Source organism: Platalea leucorodia (assembly GCF_965183815.1).
Source record: "Platalea leucorodia genome assembly, chromosome: 6".
In the NCBI taxonomy this organism is placed as follows: domain Eukaryota; kingdom Metazoa; phylum Chordata; class Aves; order Pelecaniformes; family Threskiornithidae; genus Platalea; species Platalea leucorodia.
Window position 1 is genome coordinate 83,896,687 of NC_138828.1, and position 15,322 is coordinate 83,912,008.

Below are 15,322 nucleotides of genomic sequence, written 5' to 3' on the forward strand. Positions count from 1 at the left end.
CAGGATCTGCTTAAATAGACCTGTCGTGAAATAAAATGCTTGAGAGCCGTGGGAGCACAGATAAGCATCACAGAGAACTCAGAAAGAAGATTCTCCCTCTCTGAGCAACCTTAATCTCAGTACTCCTCAGAGCAGGGATTAGAGAGTAACCAAAAACTAGTCATCCCAGAGTTTTAAATCAAAGCCAGGAACTGGGGATACCCAAAGAGATCGCATTTTCTCCCAACAGGCTGTTCTCCACAGCAATAATGAGAAGCCATTGAAATCCATTATCTTTCACATTAACACTACACCAGTGGAAAAAGATGGTCCCTCAGCGCTGACAATTCAAAGCATGCATCTAATGCTGTCGGACAGATAGAAATGTGGCTTTGAGACAGACAAGTACCATGGCTGGTTTTCTGGATGGGAAACTGAGCCATGACTCACTCATCTGGGTTTGATTCTTGACTTTGACCCCTGGCTACTCTCCCATCTCCTCCTTCCTCCCTTCAGTTCTTAAAAAAAAAAAGAGAAAAGATATTTCATTTCTTCTACTGTCTCATCTATTTAGAGTGCCAAATCTTTGTGAAAAAGTCATTGTTAACTACAGAGCTCATGCACCATGGTGCTGCCTTCTCGGCTGGAGCCCACAGAAGCTACATGAAGGCAAAAGAAATCAGAGAAAGGAAAGCCAAGGGCAAATTTCTGTGTTGTGCCAGGTAGCACCATGTTCCCCTTAGCAGCAGGGCTGATTATCCAACTACTAGAAAAAGAGCCTCTGGAAAGAGAAATGAGTTAGCAACAGAGCTAGTATAAGATGACAGTATCTTATTTACTCAAAAGATGACATATTTGCACCACTAAATTATCTAGCTCTTATTACAAAATCAGGTTCTTTGACACAGCACACTCTCTCACACTAATTTAGCTTATTACACTACGTCCAATACTTTAATGTCTGGCAAAAAGCGTCCCACGTTTTCTTTTCTGTACTGAGCTGCTCTGTGCAGAGACTTGCAATTTCCACAAGAGTCAATCATCCAGCTGAAGTCAATCAATCCACACAGCTGAAGTATTTACCAGGCACTTAACCATCCAAAGTGATGCCTGCATGAAGGGTGGGTGAGAGACTCTTACCATAGGAACAGTGATTTCAGTGTTTTCCAAGATTTTGTTTATCTTTAAAAATCCAGCCCAAATAGCTCTAACCTGATCCTGTTGAAAGCCATGGTAGTTTTGACATTTGCTTTTGTTTTAGAAAGAACTGGACTCATCTTTATCACCCAAGGAAAACACCACAATAGCTGCCTTAGCAGATTATCACATTGGCAGCCCTGAACTTTGAGATCAAACAGAAAAACCTCCGAGACTACAAGCTCAAAGACAACCAGATATCGCTGGATGCCATGCTGACCTAAAAATAATCAAGTGGACTGGAAACAGATTTGTTCCTTCCAAGATCTTATTATGGCTTCTCATTATATCCAAAGGATGGAGAGCATGAATGATTTAACTGGAGAATGATGGGCAGTCACTATTAATGAACATTAAGGGAGAAATTAGTTAAATTTCCCAATGATTCTCTCTCAAGACTGCAAGATATTGTGGGGTCCTCCCAGTTCTAAAGAAACATTTTAAGACTAAATGTGGCCAGTTTGACCTAACTGATCATTGGCAATGGCATTCAGCAGTGCAGGAAGTCTGTAAGGTCCCCACAGCAGTGGGCAAGAGACAAGGATTCCTCTTAGGCAAAGTTTCTAGCTCTGCTCTGAGCACAGGCCTTAGGAAATCAAATTGCAAAGCAATCAGTAACATTAGCAAATACCCAGAGGGAAGGCTCAGACTACAGCTTCTCGGGAAGATCGAGCATCTCGCAGGCACTGCAAAAGGAGACTTATTTGCCTCTCCGCTAGCTGGAAGAAGAGTACCTGCCAGCCCAGAACCCTTCGCACAACACCCAGCATCAGTGAAATCACAGGCTCTCAGCACTATTCCTCCTCAAGCCCGAGCAGCTGGTGAGGAAGAGGTCACCATCACCCACTCCCAGGATCTGGCTACTCAGGAAAGTACCGGCTGCCCTTTTAGACCACTCAGACTTCCTGCAGTCCAAGCCTGAAGACAAAAGGCATGGGAGACGGGGAAAAAAGTAGCAGCCAAGTTTCATACATACCTGATTGGGATCATCCCTATCATGATGAGTGGGAAGATCATCTTCATGTAGGGCAACGGTGACATGCCGAAACCACAGAGGATGAGGAGCTGCAGGACCTGCAAGCCTGTGAAATAGTGGATCTTCCTCTGGGGCACTCTGCGGATGTAATGTGTCGGAGGATAAGCAGTCTGGGAAGAGAAGAATTGCACGTTAGACATGCAGCGACCTGGACTTGTGACTGCAGAATGTGGTACAGGCTTTTGAACACAAGGATTTTAAGGAAGTCATCAGTTTACACACGGAGTGCATCAACATCAGAGTCCTTAACAGGTTCAACAGTTGAACACAGGATTTGTAGGGTTAAAGCAAGTGCATTAAACCACAGCATTGGCAGCAACACACAGAAGATGACTGGGCACTAGAAACCTGGAGAAGAAAAGACACAGCACACAGCTAAGATTGCCTTTGGGAGCATCTAGAGTGCAATAAAATTTCTTGATAAGTACAGTAATGAGATTCCCCTGAGCAGGATTATCAGGGCTTTGCAGCAACACGTGAAGTGCCTGTGGGGGTGGCCAGGGGGGTGATGGTAAGCAGATGCATTTGGGTGTTGTTACTGCTGGATGGTTTCTCCACCTGAAACCCAGCTCCTCATTATTTTATAACCTTTTCTCTGCTAATCAGACTCCATGCTTGTCCCTGGTGGTCCCATGTCTTGGCTGAACCCCAGCAGGGGAAGCCCAGGAGATGAGATTGGGGAGGTGCAGGAAGAGGCTGTCCTCAGCCTGCAGTGATTTTTCTCAACTCATATAAGCTATCCATTTTTGAGAAAGAAGGGAAAAGTGACATTAATAGGCTAAATATCACTCGTGGTTTCTTTTGACAGTTACTTGCTCATGTCTGAGCACAGGCTTTGACTCACTGTCTATACACCAATGAAGAGTATGAGCGACTGTCTGCTGGCACCGATACAGACTCAATGGATTTCAGATTGTGCCATGACTCATTAAAAGGTTTCCAGAAAAGGGAAATCTCCATATTTGAGAACACTTTTTAATTTTCCACACCAAAGCTTGGAAGATTCCACACATAATTTGTACAAAACCCAGAAGTAATATTCCACGTACATCAGTACCTGTTCAATCCTCATTCAAAAATTGACATGACAAATGTAATCTTTACCCGGATTTCACAGTTTTAACCTCTGGGATGTAATATTAGAGATCAAGATAGATTAGCAGAGATGCAGAGCCAAATTAGACTTATTAAGCCCTTGACCCTTGTTACCTAAAGGAAGGTGAGCTGGAGACTCGCTATTGCTCCCAGGTACTGCCTACACTGCAAGCTAACACCTTCTTAGCACTTGCAATAGAGATGGCTTGTAAACAGATCTTCCAGGTTTGGTTACATCCCACATCAGAAGGGTTTCAATAATGCAGGTAATGTAATTTTGAGTTTAAAATCCTACCTCCTGATATTTCACACAAGTCAAACTGGAAGTGTAAAACATAGCAAAAAAATTACCTGTTCTGAAGCTTTGTTGAGGAAATCAAAGATCACTATTTACTGACATCATGCATGTGCTTTTTAATATATTTTTTTTTAATTTTAAAATGCACGTGCTCTGCAGCTGACAGACATCGCAGTGCGTTTTTAAAACTTACAAACACTCTACATTCAGTGAGCAACAGTTTGTACAATTGCTTTTTTAAAAAGGCATTGTTTGAATGTATTTTTGGTTTGCACTCTACACAGTTTAGGGGGTGTCTTCGCTGGCAGCAGCTATCCTGGCTCCATTCATGCACTCATTTTTGCCTTCTGGAGACAGGGGCTCCAGAGCAATTCTTAGCAGCCTGAAAAGAGAGTGACTATATCCAAGACATTGCTCTGAACAAGAAAGCTCAAATGCTTTTGGGGCAGGGAAATGCAGAAAGCAATTTATGCAGAGTTTAAAAGACAGACAAGATGCAGTGCAATTCTACGAACAATTCAGCTACCATCTTTTTTTAACGTAACAATAACCATGTCACTTTTGTTGTTTGACACTGCATTATTCTCTCACTCATTTGTTTGCTTTAATGGAAAAGCTTTCTCTTGCTCACATCTCAGTGGCAGCCAGGCTAAACTAGAGACCATCAAGCTTCCCTCCCTCTTTGCAGGGAAAGGTGAAAGGGATATGCAAAGTGCAGGCTGGAGCTGGAAATCAGCCTCCTGAGAACATGAGTTTTGGGGGTAACCCCATTCTCTGTGGGAGACTATGGGTACAAGTTACTCCCAGGGAGATTCCAATGGGACACGAGAGGAAAATTTTTCACAGTGAGAACAGTCAACCATTGGAATAATCTCCCCAGGGAAGTGGTTGACTCTGCAACACTGGACACTTTTAAGACTCAGCTGGACAGGGTGCTGGGCCATCTCGTCTAGACCATGCTCTTGCCTAGAAAGGTTGGACCAGATGATCCTTGAGGTCCCTTCCAACCCAGTATTCTACAATTCCCAACATCAGCAGCTTTCCATGTTAGCTCCTGGCACAATTTGATGCTAAAGTTGTAAATACAATTTGCTTCTCTGTTCCACCAGGCCAGTGCCCCAGTCTGTGTACCTGTTCTTTGAGCAGGAGAGCCACCCTTTCAAAGAGCTGGTTCCCGTCAATGGAGGTCAATGCAATGTAGAGGAAGAGGCCATAGAGGACTGGCTTTGGGATCCACTGGAGAGGGAAAGGAAGGAGCAGGAGCGAGAGGCCAACCAAGAAATTTGCAACTAGACTTGTCAGCCGGGTCTCCTTCACGCTCACAATCCTGAAAGCAAGAAAACAGGGATTAGGGGAGTGGGATAATATCCCAGTATCCATGTCAGCTTACCGCTGGGGCTCACTACTCTGTGTAGGTGCAGGACACGTGCCGCTCGGGAAAGGGAAACCCATCTCCACTGCACTGAGATCAGCACTTCTGGCCCCGTGCTGACACTGAGAAGGCAGAGCTCTGCTGGATCCAGGCCAGGCACTTAATCTACAGCTCAAACAGAGCAGCTGGAAAGATGCCAAATTCCCCTTCTGCAAAAAGCTCCACAGATCCTATCCTGAACTAAATTGCCCTCTAAACTAATTCTGTTTAGCACATTACAAGGAGAAGAAAAAAAAAAAAAGAGAGAAAAAAAGAAAACCACACCATCCCAGGCAAGAATCCTCTTTCTGGGTAGTAATCCTTTCCTCGGTTTACCCAATGCATATGCAACTGGCTTTTATCCAAAAGAAAACTCATTGACTTCTACGGGAACTAATGAACCTCTTGTAAAAAAAAAAAAAAGAGCCCGCACTCTCTTGACTGCGAGTCAGCATTTTTGATGTATATGAGGATCTCCTTGTTTATATGGAAGGGAAAAGCTGAGAGCACTACTCAGAGCTAGAAATCCAATTCTGCTGTGGATAATAGCAGCTGCACTGCAAATTGCCTATTACCATGCAAAACGTAATTAATTAATGCAAATTTTCCAGAGCTGACAGACCACAGATTGAATTTTTTTTTAAGGGGGGAAAGAAAAGACTGACAGGAAAGCATGCAGCAACTTTCAGAGCCTACATGGGGGGTGACGGGAGGTTGCTTTGTTTTCTTTTCACTTCAACCAAACCTGTGAGCATCTCCGAGTTTGAAAAAAAATTCTTTCCTCCTATTGTTTCTGGTAAAACTCATCTTTCAAGACTACTTATAAATAGCAAAAGGGGGATTCTTAATGTAACTTTTCTTGAGAAGATAAATCCACCAATTCAGTGGATAAGCTAGTGAGTAAATCCCCCTATTATCAGGGGAAATTCTTGTCCATAGGCTGTTTTGATGTCATCTAGTGGTCTCATTCCCGGGATGCAAGACCTCATATTCCAAATTAACCCTGTACACAAAATACTCTGAAGATTAACACAAGAGCCAGCCACGAGATCTATCATCTCTTTTACATACGCACTGCTGGGACTTTGTAATCCCTTCTGTCCTAAAGAAGATTGCTTCCCAGTGAATTCTTTCAAGTTTTTGAGAGTCTTGCTTATAAGTAAGGTCAGGCTGAGCTTCAAATCTGTTTATATATTCAAGAGCATAACGAAGCTGTGGGGACGAAGGAGCCTTCCACACCTGTATTTAGAGAGGGAGGGAAAGGGGAACAGCCCAAGGCTTGCTCTCAGGATATGGGTAACATGGCAGAATCAACACGAGCAGCCATGAGAGCTAAGGAACAACAGATATCACAAACGGTACACAAAGTCCTGAGGACACCACTTGAATTCCTTGGTGAGTAACGGGGCAGATCATACATATTATCTAGGATTACCAAGAGAGGATGCACAGAAGAACCACAGGAGGTGCTAACCTCTAAGTAACCTCCCCACTCCCCTGGCTATAGGTTTAAACAGCAGAAACCACAGTCTTCCTCCTTCCAAACAGATTTTGTTCAGATCCTCTTGCAAGTCTCCTATGTCAAGAGGTCCCTGCCAATGCCTAGAGAAGCCAAGGGAGAGTACAGCACTTCACTCTTATCTGCAGACAGCTCTGGAAGAACTGGGGCATCATCTGGGTGGATATAGTTTGGTACCCTTTTCACTGCCTCCAGGCCTGGATCACTACAGAAGTCTTGGAGATGCCAGAGCCAAGCAAGCTTAAAATGCAACTGTGAGGGCTAATTCAGAGTAATTCCATAGTCCTATAAGGAGCGGTCAGACCACTTCAGAGCTACCAGAACCTCCATGAGCCTCTCAAGTGGCCCAGTAAAGTAGGAGTGAAAGGATGCACTAAGTGATTTAGCCTCATCTGGGTACAGCAAGAATTCCCCTGGCTTCATCATCGGGCAAGCTGCAGAGGAAGCATTTCTGCTACTTCAGGCAAAGATCTAACCCACTGCTGGGAATGCTCGTGACCTGCAAGCGTCAGTCTGAGCACGCACAAGTCTTCTAGGTTCCTTGCAAGTGAAGTCATGCAAACCAAAGAGCTCAGGATCAAAATTAGATATGAAGCCACCACATTTCAATCAGATGCAAGTCTAAGTACAAGGGCTGCTACTCTGAGCTGTTCTTTCGTAATGGATTTTTTTTAAGTTCATGAAATTTTCTGCCTGTCATCTCTTGGGGTTGCAGCAATCACAGCACTGAAGTCTTTGATCACATACAAGATATACTGCAACCACTACTGTCAGCTCCTGCTAATGCCACTTATTAAAGTAGTTTGGAATTTCTTATCAGAACATAATTAAAATTGCTCATAATTGACCAAACTTAATATCTTTAAGGCTGAAGTTCCCAGCATGAAATTGGTCTTTTGCCAATTCTAGCACCTTTCTTAATTCCAGGGTAAGGACATCAAGAACAGTCACATTAAGGCAATAGAAGAAATCCAGTAATTTGCATGTGTTCAGAATCTGGTGTGGCCCTTGAGGAAGCAGCTCCAGAAAGCCTGTGCTGCAATGGAAATGAAGTAATTAATGGAGATTAAAGGAGCATAATCCAGGCTCATTTCCCCAGAATCCTTTAAATACAGCTAGCACAAGATTAGCCATTCCCGACCTCCTCCATATGAGTAATGAGAGCCTATTTGCAGATTGCCACATGAAACTCAAGTGGTTACTCTACAGGGAAGAAGAAAATTTTGCTTTCATTGTGACAGATCTTTATTCTTGTTTATATCATCATCCTCACTGAGAGCTTTGATTCAAGTGCAGGAAAGGAGCCTGCCAAGGGAGCCAGCGCTGAAAGAACTCCTGATTTTCTAATTGAGCTTCAGTACATTTCTTTTTCAGCAGAGCTGGCTAAGAAGAACAGAAACCAAAAAAATATGACAACAGTGCTCAGAGCCTCCTGTTTATAGCTCAATGCTTTGTGGAGAACAAAAAGCTTCAGTCTCAAAGGGAGTTCAGACACCCAGGAAGTCTTCGTTCCCTTCTTCACTCCCAATACCCAGTTTATAGCGCTCATTTACGTACCGATTTGCCTCCAGCAGAGAAGGAGCAGTGCCACAAGGGAACACGCTTAGCGAGATCAGGACATCCCTCAGTCCTTTTTAGGATAATCACTGGAGCCATATCTAGGTTAGTACAGCCAAAGAGGGCCCTCCCATGCTCTTTTAGGGCAGCTGGGTGAAGGAGCAGAGAGCAAGGGCAGAAGGTAGTCCTTAATTCAGGCAGGGAACTGGACCTTGTCAGAGTGCAGAATAAAGACAGAGGGTGGCAAAACAGGAAAAAAGCCACCAGGTATTAAAATTGACAACAGAAAACACAGGAGAGAGGCTTCGCACGTGGGTTTCAAAGTGTAAATTCTGCATCTCACAAAGAAATCGAGATCAGAAGTATCCCAGAGCAGCTCATGGACACCAGGAGCAACGGCACAGATTAAAACCCTACAGAACTCAAATTACAAAGTTGCCTTTTTTGAAATAGGATTTAACATTCATTTAAGATGGTATTAGTTGTTCCCGCAACTTAATCTAACACGTACTAATGGGAATATGAGCCCAAGGGACTGATTTCCCAGGAAAGGTCTTTAAAAGTGTTGCAGGGAACAGCAGGACTCAGCAATTTCCAGATGTGGAAGGTGAAATCTGTCCATCACTGACCCAAAAAGCAGCTGTGCCAGGTTGGGCTGGGCCAGCTGGCACCAAGAAGAGCATAAAGATTAGACTGAAATTAAAAGACAGACCCACTCCATCCCCCAAAGTAAATGACCACTTAGCCTCCCCTTTGGTAAGTGGCAACTCTGAAAATGGAAACCAAGACAGCTTAATTAAAACTAATGGCATGTGAGTGGAAATTACCACTTCTGAGGTAAAAGCACTCAACTGTAACAGACGGTGATCAAACAGACCAGATAATCTCTATTCTGGAACAAGCTTAGTGAGAAATTAGGTTTTTAATTTTTTTTTTTTTTTAAATAGGGCTCTGATAAGAGTGTGTTGGACAACTCAAAACAGCAAAAAAGCTGGTCTTAAATAGAAAGCCATGACCCAGGCATGGCTTCACAGTTGCTTTTGCATAAAAACAAGAGAATTTAATAAGCTTCTCGCCTTCCTGAAACGTGGCGGAAGATGCTATGGGAGCTCTGAAATAATGCTGCATTTTTCCTACCCTTTGTAATAACCACCAGACAGGTTTCAGGCAATGAATCAGACTAGATTTTTTCTGGTGAAGACATCTGGAAAGATCTGGCCAAAGCATCTCCTCAGCTTTCCACAAGGATAAACCTGAAAAAGGCTTTGGCTGACTCTTCCAGAAGACAATTTGCACTGGAGCGGATGGAATCCATGCAGGCTGCCGCCAGCCACTGACAAGAGCAAAAATTTGTGTCTGTCTTAAAACAAGGGCTTTGGTGAAGGGGGATGAAGCAGGGTCACAGGCCATGCTGGCTGAGGTGGCTTCATTTGTGCATCTCCCCTCCACCTTCATATCTTGCAGGTCTTCAAGAAGACAGCGAACTCCCCGACTACGTAACCCACTGTACCCAAAGGGTTAGGAAACCACAAATGAAACCAAAGAGATCTAAGACAGCTCCATGGTTCCTACTTACGTCTCGTAGATGTGTCCATTTTCAACCCTCTCCTCCACGTAGGCCAGGGCGCGGACGTGCATTGGGGAGTGAGGGAAGGCAGCGTGGATCCACGGGAGGCCGAAGACTGACAGCCCTGTGTTAATCAGCGCAACGAGAAGGAGGTCCCAGTGGTAGGCTGTTCCCTTCACCAACCTGAAATGAGGTTTTTGTTGACAGCAGTTACGCCTGGTGCGAATTGTTAACAGGCTGCTCTTGCTGAACCTGAGCTCGAATGCTAAACATCAAAGTGCACTTCCATGCACAGATTTCGCACTCCTGCTTTACAGCCTGTGTTACATGAACACAGAAGGTAATAAAACTTGATAGTTTGCTCCCAAAGCAGTCATCTCCTGGAAAGAACAACACTGAGCAGAAAGGCAACCCACTAAAATAACAGCCCGTGAAAATTTCATCAGCGTTTTGCCACTACATTTATTGCAGAGTCCACTCAAAACGTACGTGTATATCTGCTAGCAGAGTCCACGTGGGGAGTGGTTAGAAACCTGGGCACGGGGTGCCAAACTACTGACGCTGAAGTTTCACACCCGTCTTGGTTTTAACCATGATCTCCCCTCCTCCACGGGCAGAACATATGCTCAGTATGCTGCAGTAATCCCCTAATTATGTAATTTGTACTGCATGATAAGAAAATGAGACATGAATTCATTAAGCTTCAGCTCCTCCATAGTAGTCAGCCAAGGAGATACGCTCCTAACTTTGGTGAATGCAGGGTAGCCTCCCCATTTTATTTGTTAGGGGAGGGGGAAACTGGCAGCCTTCACCAAAGAAGCTGACCACTTCACATTCCCACTGCTAACACTGAACTCACATCTAGTTTAACCTTGCCTTTTTTCACAAGGTCTGCCCTTTTCCTGAATATACCCATCTGGTACCAAGTGCTCAGATGCCACGAGTAAAGTTTAGGAAAAGGCTAGGGAAGAATTCAGCTCTCCGAGTTTGATACCTAACTTAAAGGTCTATAGCTGTGTTTGTGCCTGGGCGTCAGAGCAGACAGCAGCTGCCACCCTGACACAACACAAGGGATCAGCTGAATTGCAATCCAGGCACCATCAACTGGAAAGGGAGCACTGTTTAGGTGTCTTAATGCCACCCAAGCAAACTCCATTCAATACCTAAGCAGAGACTTGGAGCTATCTGAGATGCTCTAGGACGCGAGGTGCATGGAGCTAGTAGATGTGACCCAGCACACGAAGATCTATGCCTAATGTCTATCTCAAAGAGCAGCAGATGCCATTATTTGGGCAGCAGAAATTTTGGGTGGCGTTCGGGTTTGGAACAAAAAGCCTCATCTCACTGGAAGTGCTCGCTCCCACTGACTGAGGCGGCCGCAGGGTGACTAGGTCAGGTAGATATTTACTTTGCAATGCCTCTGAAGCTGGTGGGTGCTAGCAGGAAGGGCGAGATTGTAAACACACTTTCTGTGTTGGCTCACACTTCGAAAGCACGGCCCCCGCCCACGTGCTGCTTTCTCAGAGCAAAAGGCATCTCCAGCATCCCCAGGGTTATTGTTTGATTGTCCCGTCTGCCCTTTCCAGAGGGCTTTTATGTGCTAAGGCCATGTATCTAACAGCAGCATCATTTTAATCGCCCTTAGGGCACTGTTTGGCCTCAGCAGTCTTGCAGCACTGTGTGTGGTATACACCTGCTTTGACCAATGAATAGGCTCCACTGAGCCTGCCTAGCTCACCAGACATGCAAAGACATAGATGCCTTACCCTAGGTTATCCTCACGCTGCCCAACCAGCCCAGCGTTCCTTGGACTGTCCCATAAGCTTGCTGTGAGTATTCTTTACCAAAGCCCATCAGTGTACTTTTGGGCAAGCGTCCTCTTTTCCCTGTTTTTTTTCCCTACACAAGGAAATCACTATATTTGTTAAGACACCAAACAGCCCATTCTCCATTTGGCTGGTATAGATGATGGTATTTTTATTCTGTGATGGTACTGCAAACAGAAGGTGTCAAGTCCTAGTTTTTCCATCTCTAAAAACTCATGCCCTGATACCTGATCAGCATAAGCTCAGCCCTGTAACAAGGCATTATGAAAAACACTGTGAAGAACTCCAAAGAGTATTTTACATTCCTTAAAGACACACTAGTGGAAAACATCAAAAGTTTAGAAGAAACTCATATTAGGAAAGAGATGACCTACTTACATTACAGATTTATGCAACACTTCACTTAAAGGGATATAATAAAGATAAGATGAAAAATCAAGTGGTCAAAGAAAACCAAATTAGTATAACTGAATTTGAGCTTGTCTTCCCCTCGCTAATTCAGTGTCACTCCAGCTACAACATGGAGAATGCTGATGTATGTTAAGCAAGGAGAGAACCCTCCCACACATCACATTAGCAAAAAATCCTCTGAGACATGGTGGTTTCCCTGGAAAAAGAGTCATACACGTTCATTCTTGATATCATATCTGATTGCAGTTGGCACAAAAACATCAGAGGGAATATTTTATTAGTGCAACATCTCCACTCAAGTTTGCACATAAACCAGACCTATCAGACATTAGACATACTGTTTTTACTTCACTTCCACCTTTTCAAATGGAGACTAACAGCTCCAGACACTTTTTTTCTGATGCTCAACTGCAGCATATCATGCTAGGACATTTGTGCAGGTCACTGACTTTTCATTTTCAAAAAATTCTCTATAATGCAAGAGCAGTGCAAGTGTCCATACGGGTCAGACATTCCCTAAATATCTCAAGGCACATCCACAGACCTCAAATCATACAAAATATCTATGTAACATTCACACATGGGCAAAGAAGAAAAAGGCTGAGTTGATGAGCTTCTTGATGCTTTGCATTTTTGACTCACTGCCACAACATTGGGTTTTGGAGATCGTGAGGAGTTAAGCAGTAGAGTTACCTTCATCTGCGACAACAGAAGCTCTAAAGAACACGTCCTGAATACCTTTTCTGATATTCAGACAAGCTTTGGACAAGCAGTGCTGGGAAGAGACTCGAGGACGTCCCCCCACAGAAGAAGCAGAGTACCAACAGCATTACCTGTTCTCCGGGGCATTTGTGAGCGACGCCACGATGTTCTGCTCTATGAAGAAGAGCATTGACAGGAGGAACCCCAGCCCCATGGCGCTCATCACTGACCCAATGGAGAGGGACTGGACCGGGGCCAGCACAAACAAGCTCTCAGATGGGTTGTAGTTAAATTTGGACACTGGAAAGAGGAGGGGAATGATGTTAGGAGGCACCTTCTTGTCCAACCATCCACATGGACTCAAGTAATGTTTTACCCACAAACAATGCAAACCAGGCCTGAATGCTCTGGCATGTTGGAGCCAGAAGGCCATAGAGGATGGGCCCATCTGGCTGTTTTAGCTTATTTTTTTTCCTCCATCCTCTTAGAACTTGGCTGCCATCCTGATTTGACAGATTACTGCTAGTTCTAGTGAGGTATTACATATATTTGAGCAAAACAAAAGAGGGAAACTTGTTTACCGCAACTGCAAGGCATTTTTAGATTAGAAAACCTTATTTCTAAATAGCAGTGTACTCTTCCTGCTCAGTTAATCAGCTGACAGAGGCCATTTAGGTTTAAAACTTCCTCATATCCAACAAGCTGTGCAAGGCATTTTAGTATAAAATGCTCCTACTTTCCTGCCATTGGAAGAAATCCATGACTAGGGATAAATCACACATGGCCACACATCATTTTACAATCCAACTGGATGGAATGGCCATCACAGAAAAAAGTAATTTCTTATTTGTTTCCATACATTTCCTCACATCACCCACTCACGTCACCACAGGACAATGCAATTCCTGTCCCCATTATCGCTTCCTGATATGGAAAAGCTGATCTATTTGGCCAATGAATGGCGTCTCATTTTTAGATTTCCTTGTGTAACTTAGAACTGCCCAGATGCTCTGCACCTTTTCACCTAAATTAGGAAAACGTAAACTGGAGACAAAGAGGACAGACTGGGATCATCAACTCTACGTCTGTATGACTGGCAACAACCCTTCCTGCCTGCTAATTACTCTGCCCTTTGTTCTTTGCCAGAAATTGTTGATCCTCTTTATTGTAAGAGATACATACTTTAAATTGCATTGAAATTAAAAGACACACTGGAATAATTTATCTAGAGAAAACAACTTCACTCTGCCTTGTTTGATTAGGGTTTTGAGTTAATTAAATCTAATATTGAGGAAATCTAAGTTCTTGGGGTGGGGGAGGTACATGTAGTATTTGTAAAATTATAAGAACCTTGCTATTTTTTTAGCAAAACCTTCCTAGGATTTCATTTCTCTTTTCTCCTACACCCTAAATAGCTTCCCCCCCAGTACTTCAGAGAATAGAAATATAAAACTTACTTTCAATTTCCTTGAAGATATAGGAACCCACAACAGAGAAAGTCAATACTGAAATCGGTAAGGCACAGTCGGACAGAATTTCACGTACTCTCGCATGCAAATATGGGCTGCAATTTAAAGACAAAAAATTTCCATCAGCACCATACTGTAGGGACAATTTCTCAATCCAGATACTGTTAATGCTTTAACAAGTGAAAATTCAGTCCCATCTTGCAACTCAAAAGAGATATTTGAAGTGAAGAATTAGTCTCTAATTTAGCCTTAAATCCTCTGGAATCTATATGGCCTTTGAAGGTTGATGAATGCATAAGCAAAACCCATAAAGAAACAAGAAACTAAGAGGCAAGCTAGAAAAAAAGTCTTCCAAGGACCAATTTGTGTCTCATTTCCATTTTAGTTTAATTGCTTACTCAAGCATTTCAAATGAAGAGTTTTAAGGGCAATGGGAGTAAACCCCAAATTAGAGCTGGGCATTTGACTCCCAAGAGCACACTGACGGTACACTCCCAGTAGACCTTCCAGCACCATCAGGGATTTTTACCCCCCAGAATGGTTCAATCCCTATTTGGGGGGAGTTACAGGAGTTCCAACATGAAATACATGGTTCACCCAAAGCTTTCTAAAAGGTCACTTGCGGCGCCAAACCAAATACGGAAGGGCATCGTCCAGTGACCGAACGTTTTGTTCTGCTGCTAACATTTTCCAGGTGGCCAGCCAAGTTCGTCTCTGGTTTTGGCTTCCACCACCACTAATGGAAGAGTTCCACCTGATTTTTCCGAGTTACAAAATTGAAGATCTAAACCATTAGCGATTCCTCGCAGGTAATACGAAATAATCAGTAGTCTGAGCTCTAAGACTGAAGTAACTCACCTTTTCTTAAACTGATAGAGCGTATGACCAAGCCAAAGGGTACCCAACATCAACATGAGACTAAGGACGGCAGTTTCACGTCCATAATGCATATCATGCGTGCCTGTTTGATTCTCTAGGGACATGGATCTGCTCACTGATGAATTCATCAAGAAGGTGGTATTGATGCCGAGGCTTGGAATAGCATCAGTTCGTGCTTTTTCCAAGTAACTGTCTCCTGTGCGCCCATGGTAGTAATATTTCTTAAAAACTGTACAAACAACCAACAGGCAAGCATTAGGATAGGTTTGTGACAATCAAAGCAAGTAAAATAAAGTGGTTTGTTCTTGCTTGATCATGCAGTATTAACATTATGCTTCACCAGGTTTATAGCTCTGCCCCTCAAACCAGTGAAAAG

At 43.6% G+C, this 15,322-nt stretch overlaps 1 protein-coding gene across 2 annotated transcripts in view; it reads right to left on the reverse strand.

Moving 5' to 3' along the window:
* SLC4A11 (solute carrier family 4 member 11) overlaps positions 1-15,322 on the reverse strand; it is a gene marked incomplete at its 5' end in the record, with an annotated part of 101,778 nt that overhangs the window by 8,292 nt on the left and 78,164 nt on the right. For both annotated transcript variants that reach the window (XM_082315274.1, XM_082315273.1), the window contains 6 exons: positions 2,153-2,322; positions 4,737-4,932; positions 9,669-9,842; positions 12,730-12,898; positions 14,056-14,162; positions 14,926-15,175. In XM_082315274.1, coding sequence (XP_082171400.1) covers positions 2,153-2,322; positions 4,737-4,932; positions 9,669-9,842; positions 12,730-12,898; positions 14,056-14,162; positions 14,926-15,175 — 1,066 coding nt within the window. The remainder of the gene's footprint in view (positions 1-2,152; positions 2,323-4,736; positions 4,933-9,668; positions 9,843-12,729; positions 12,899-14,055; positions 14,163-14,925; positions 15,176-15,322) is intronic.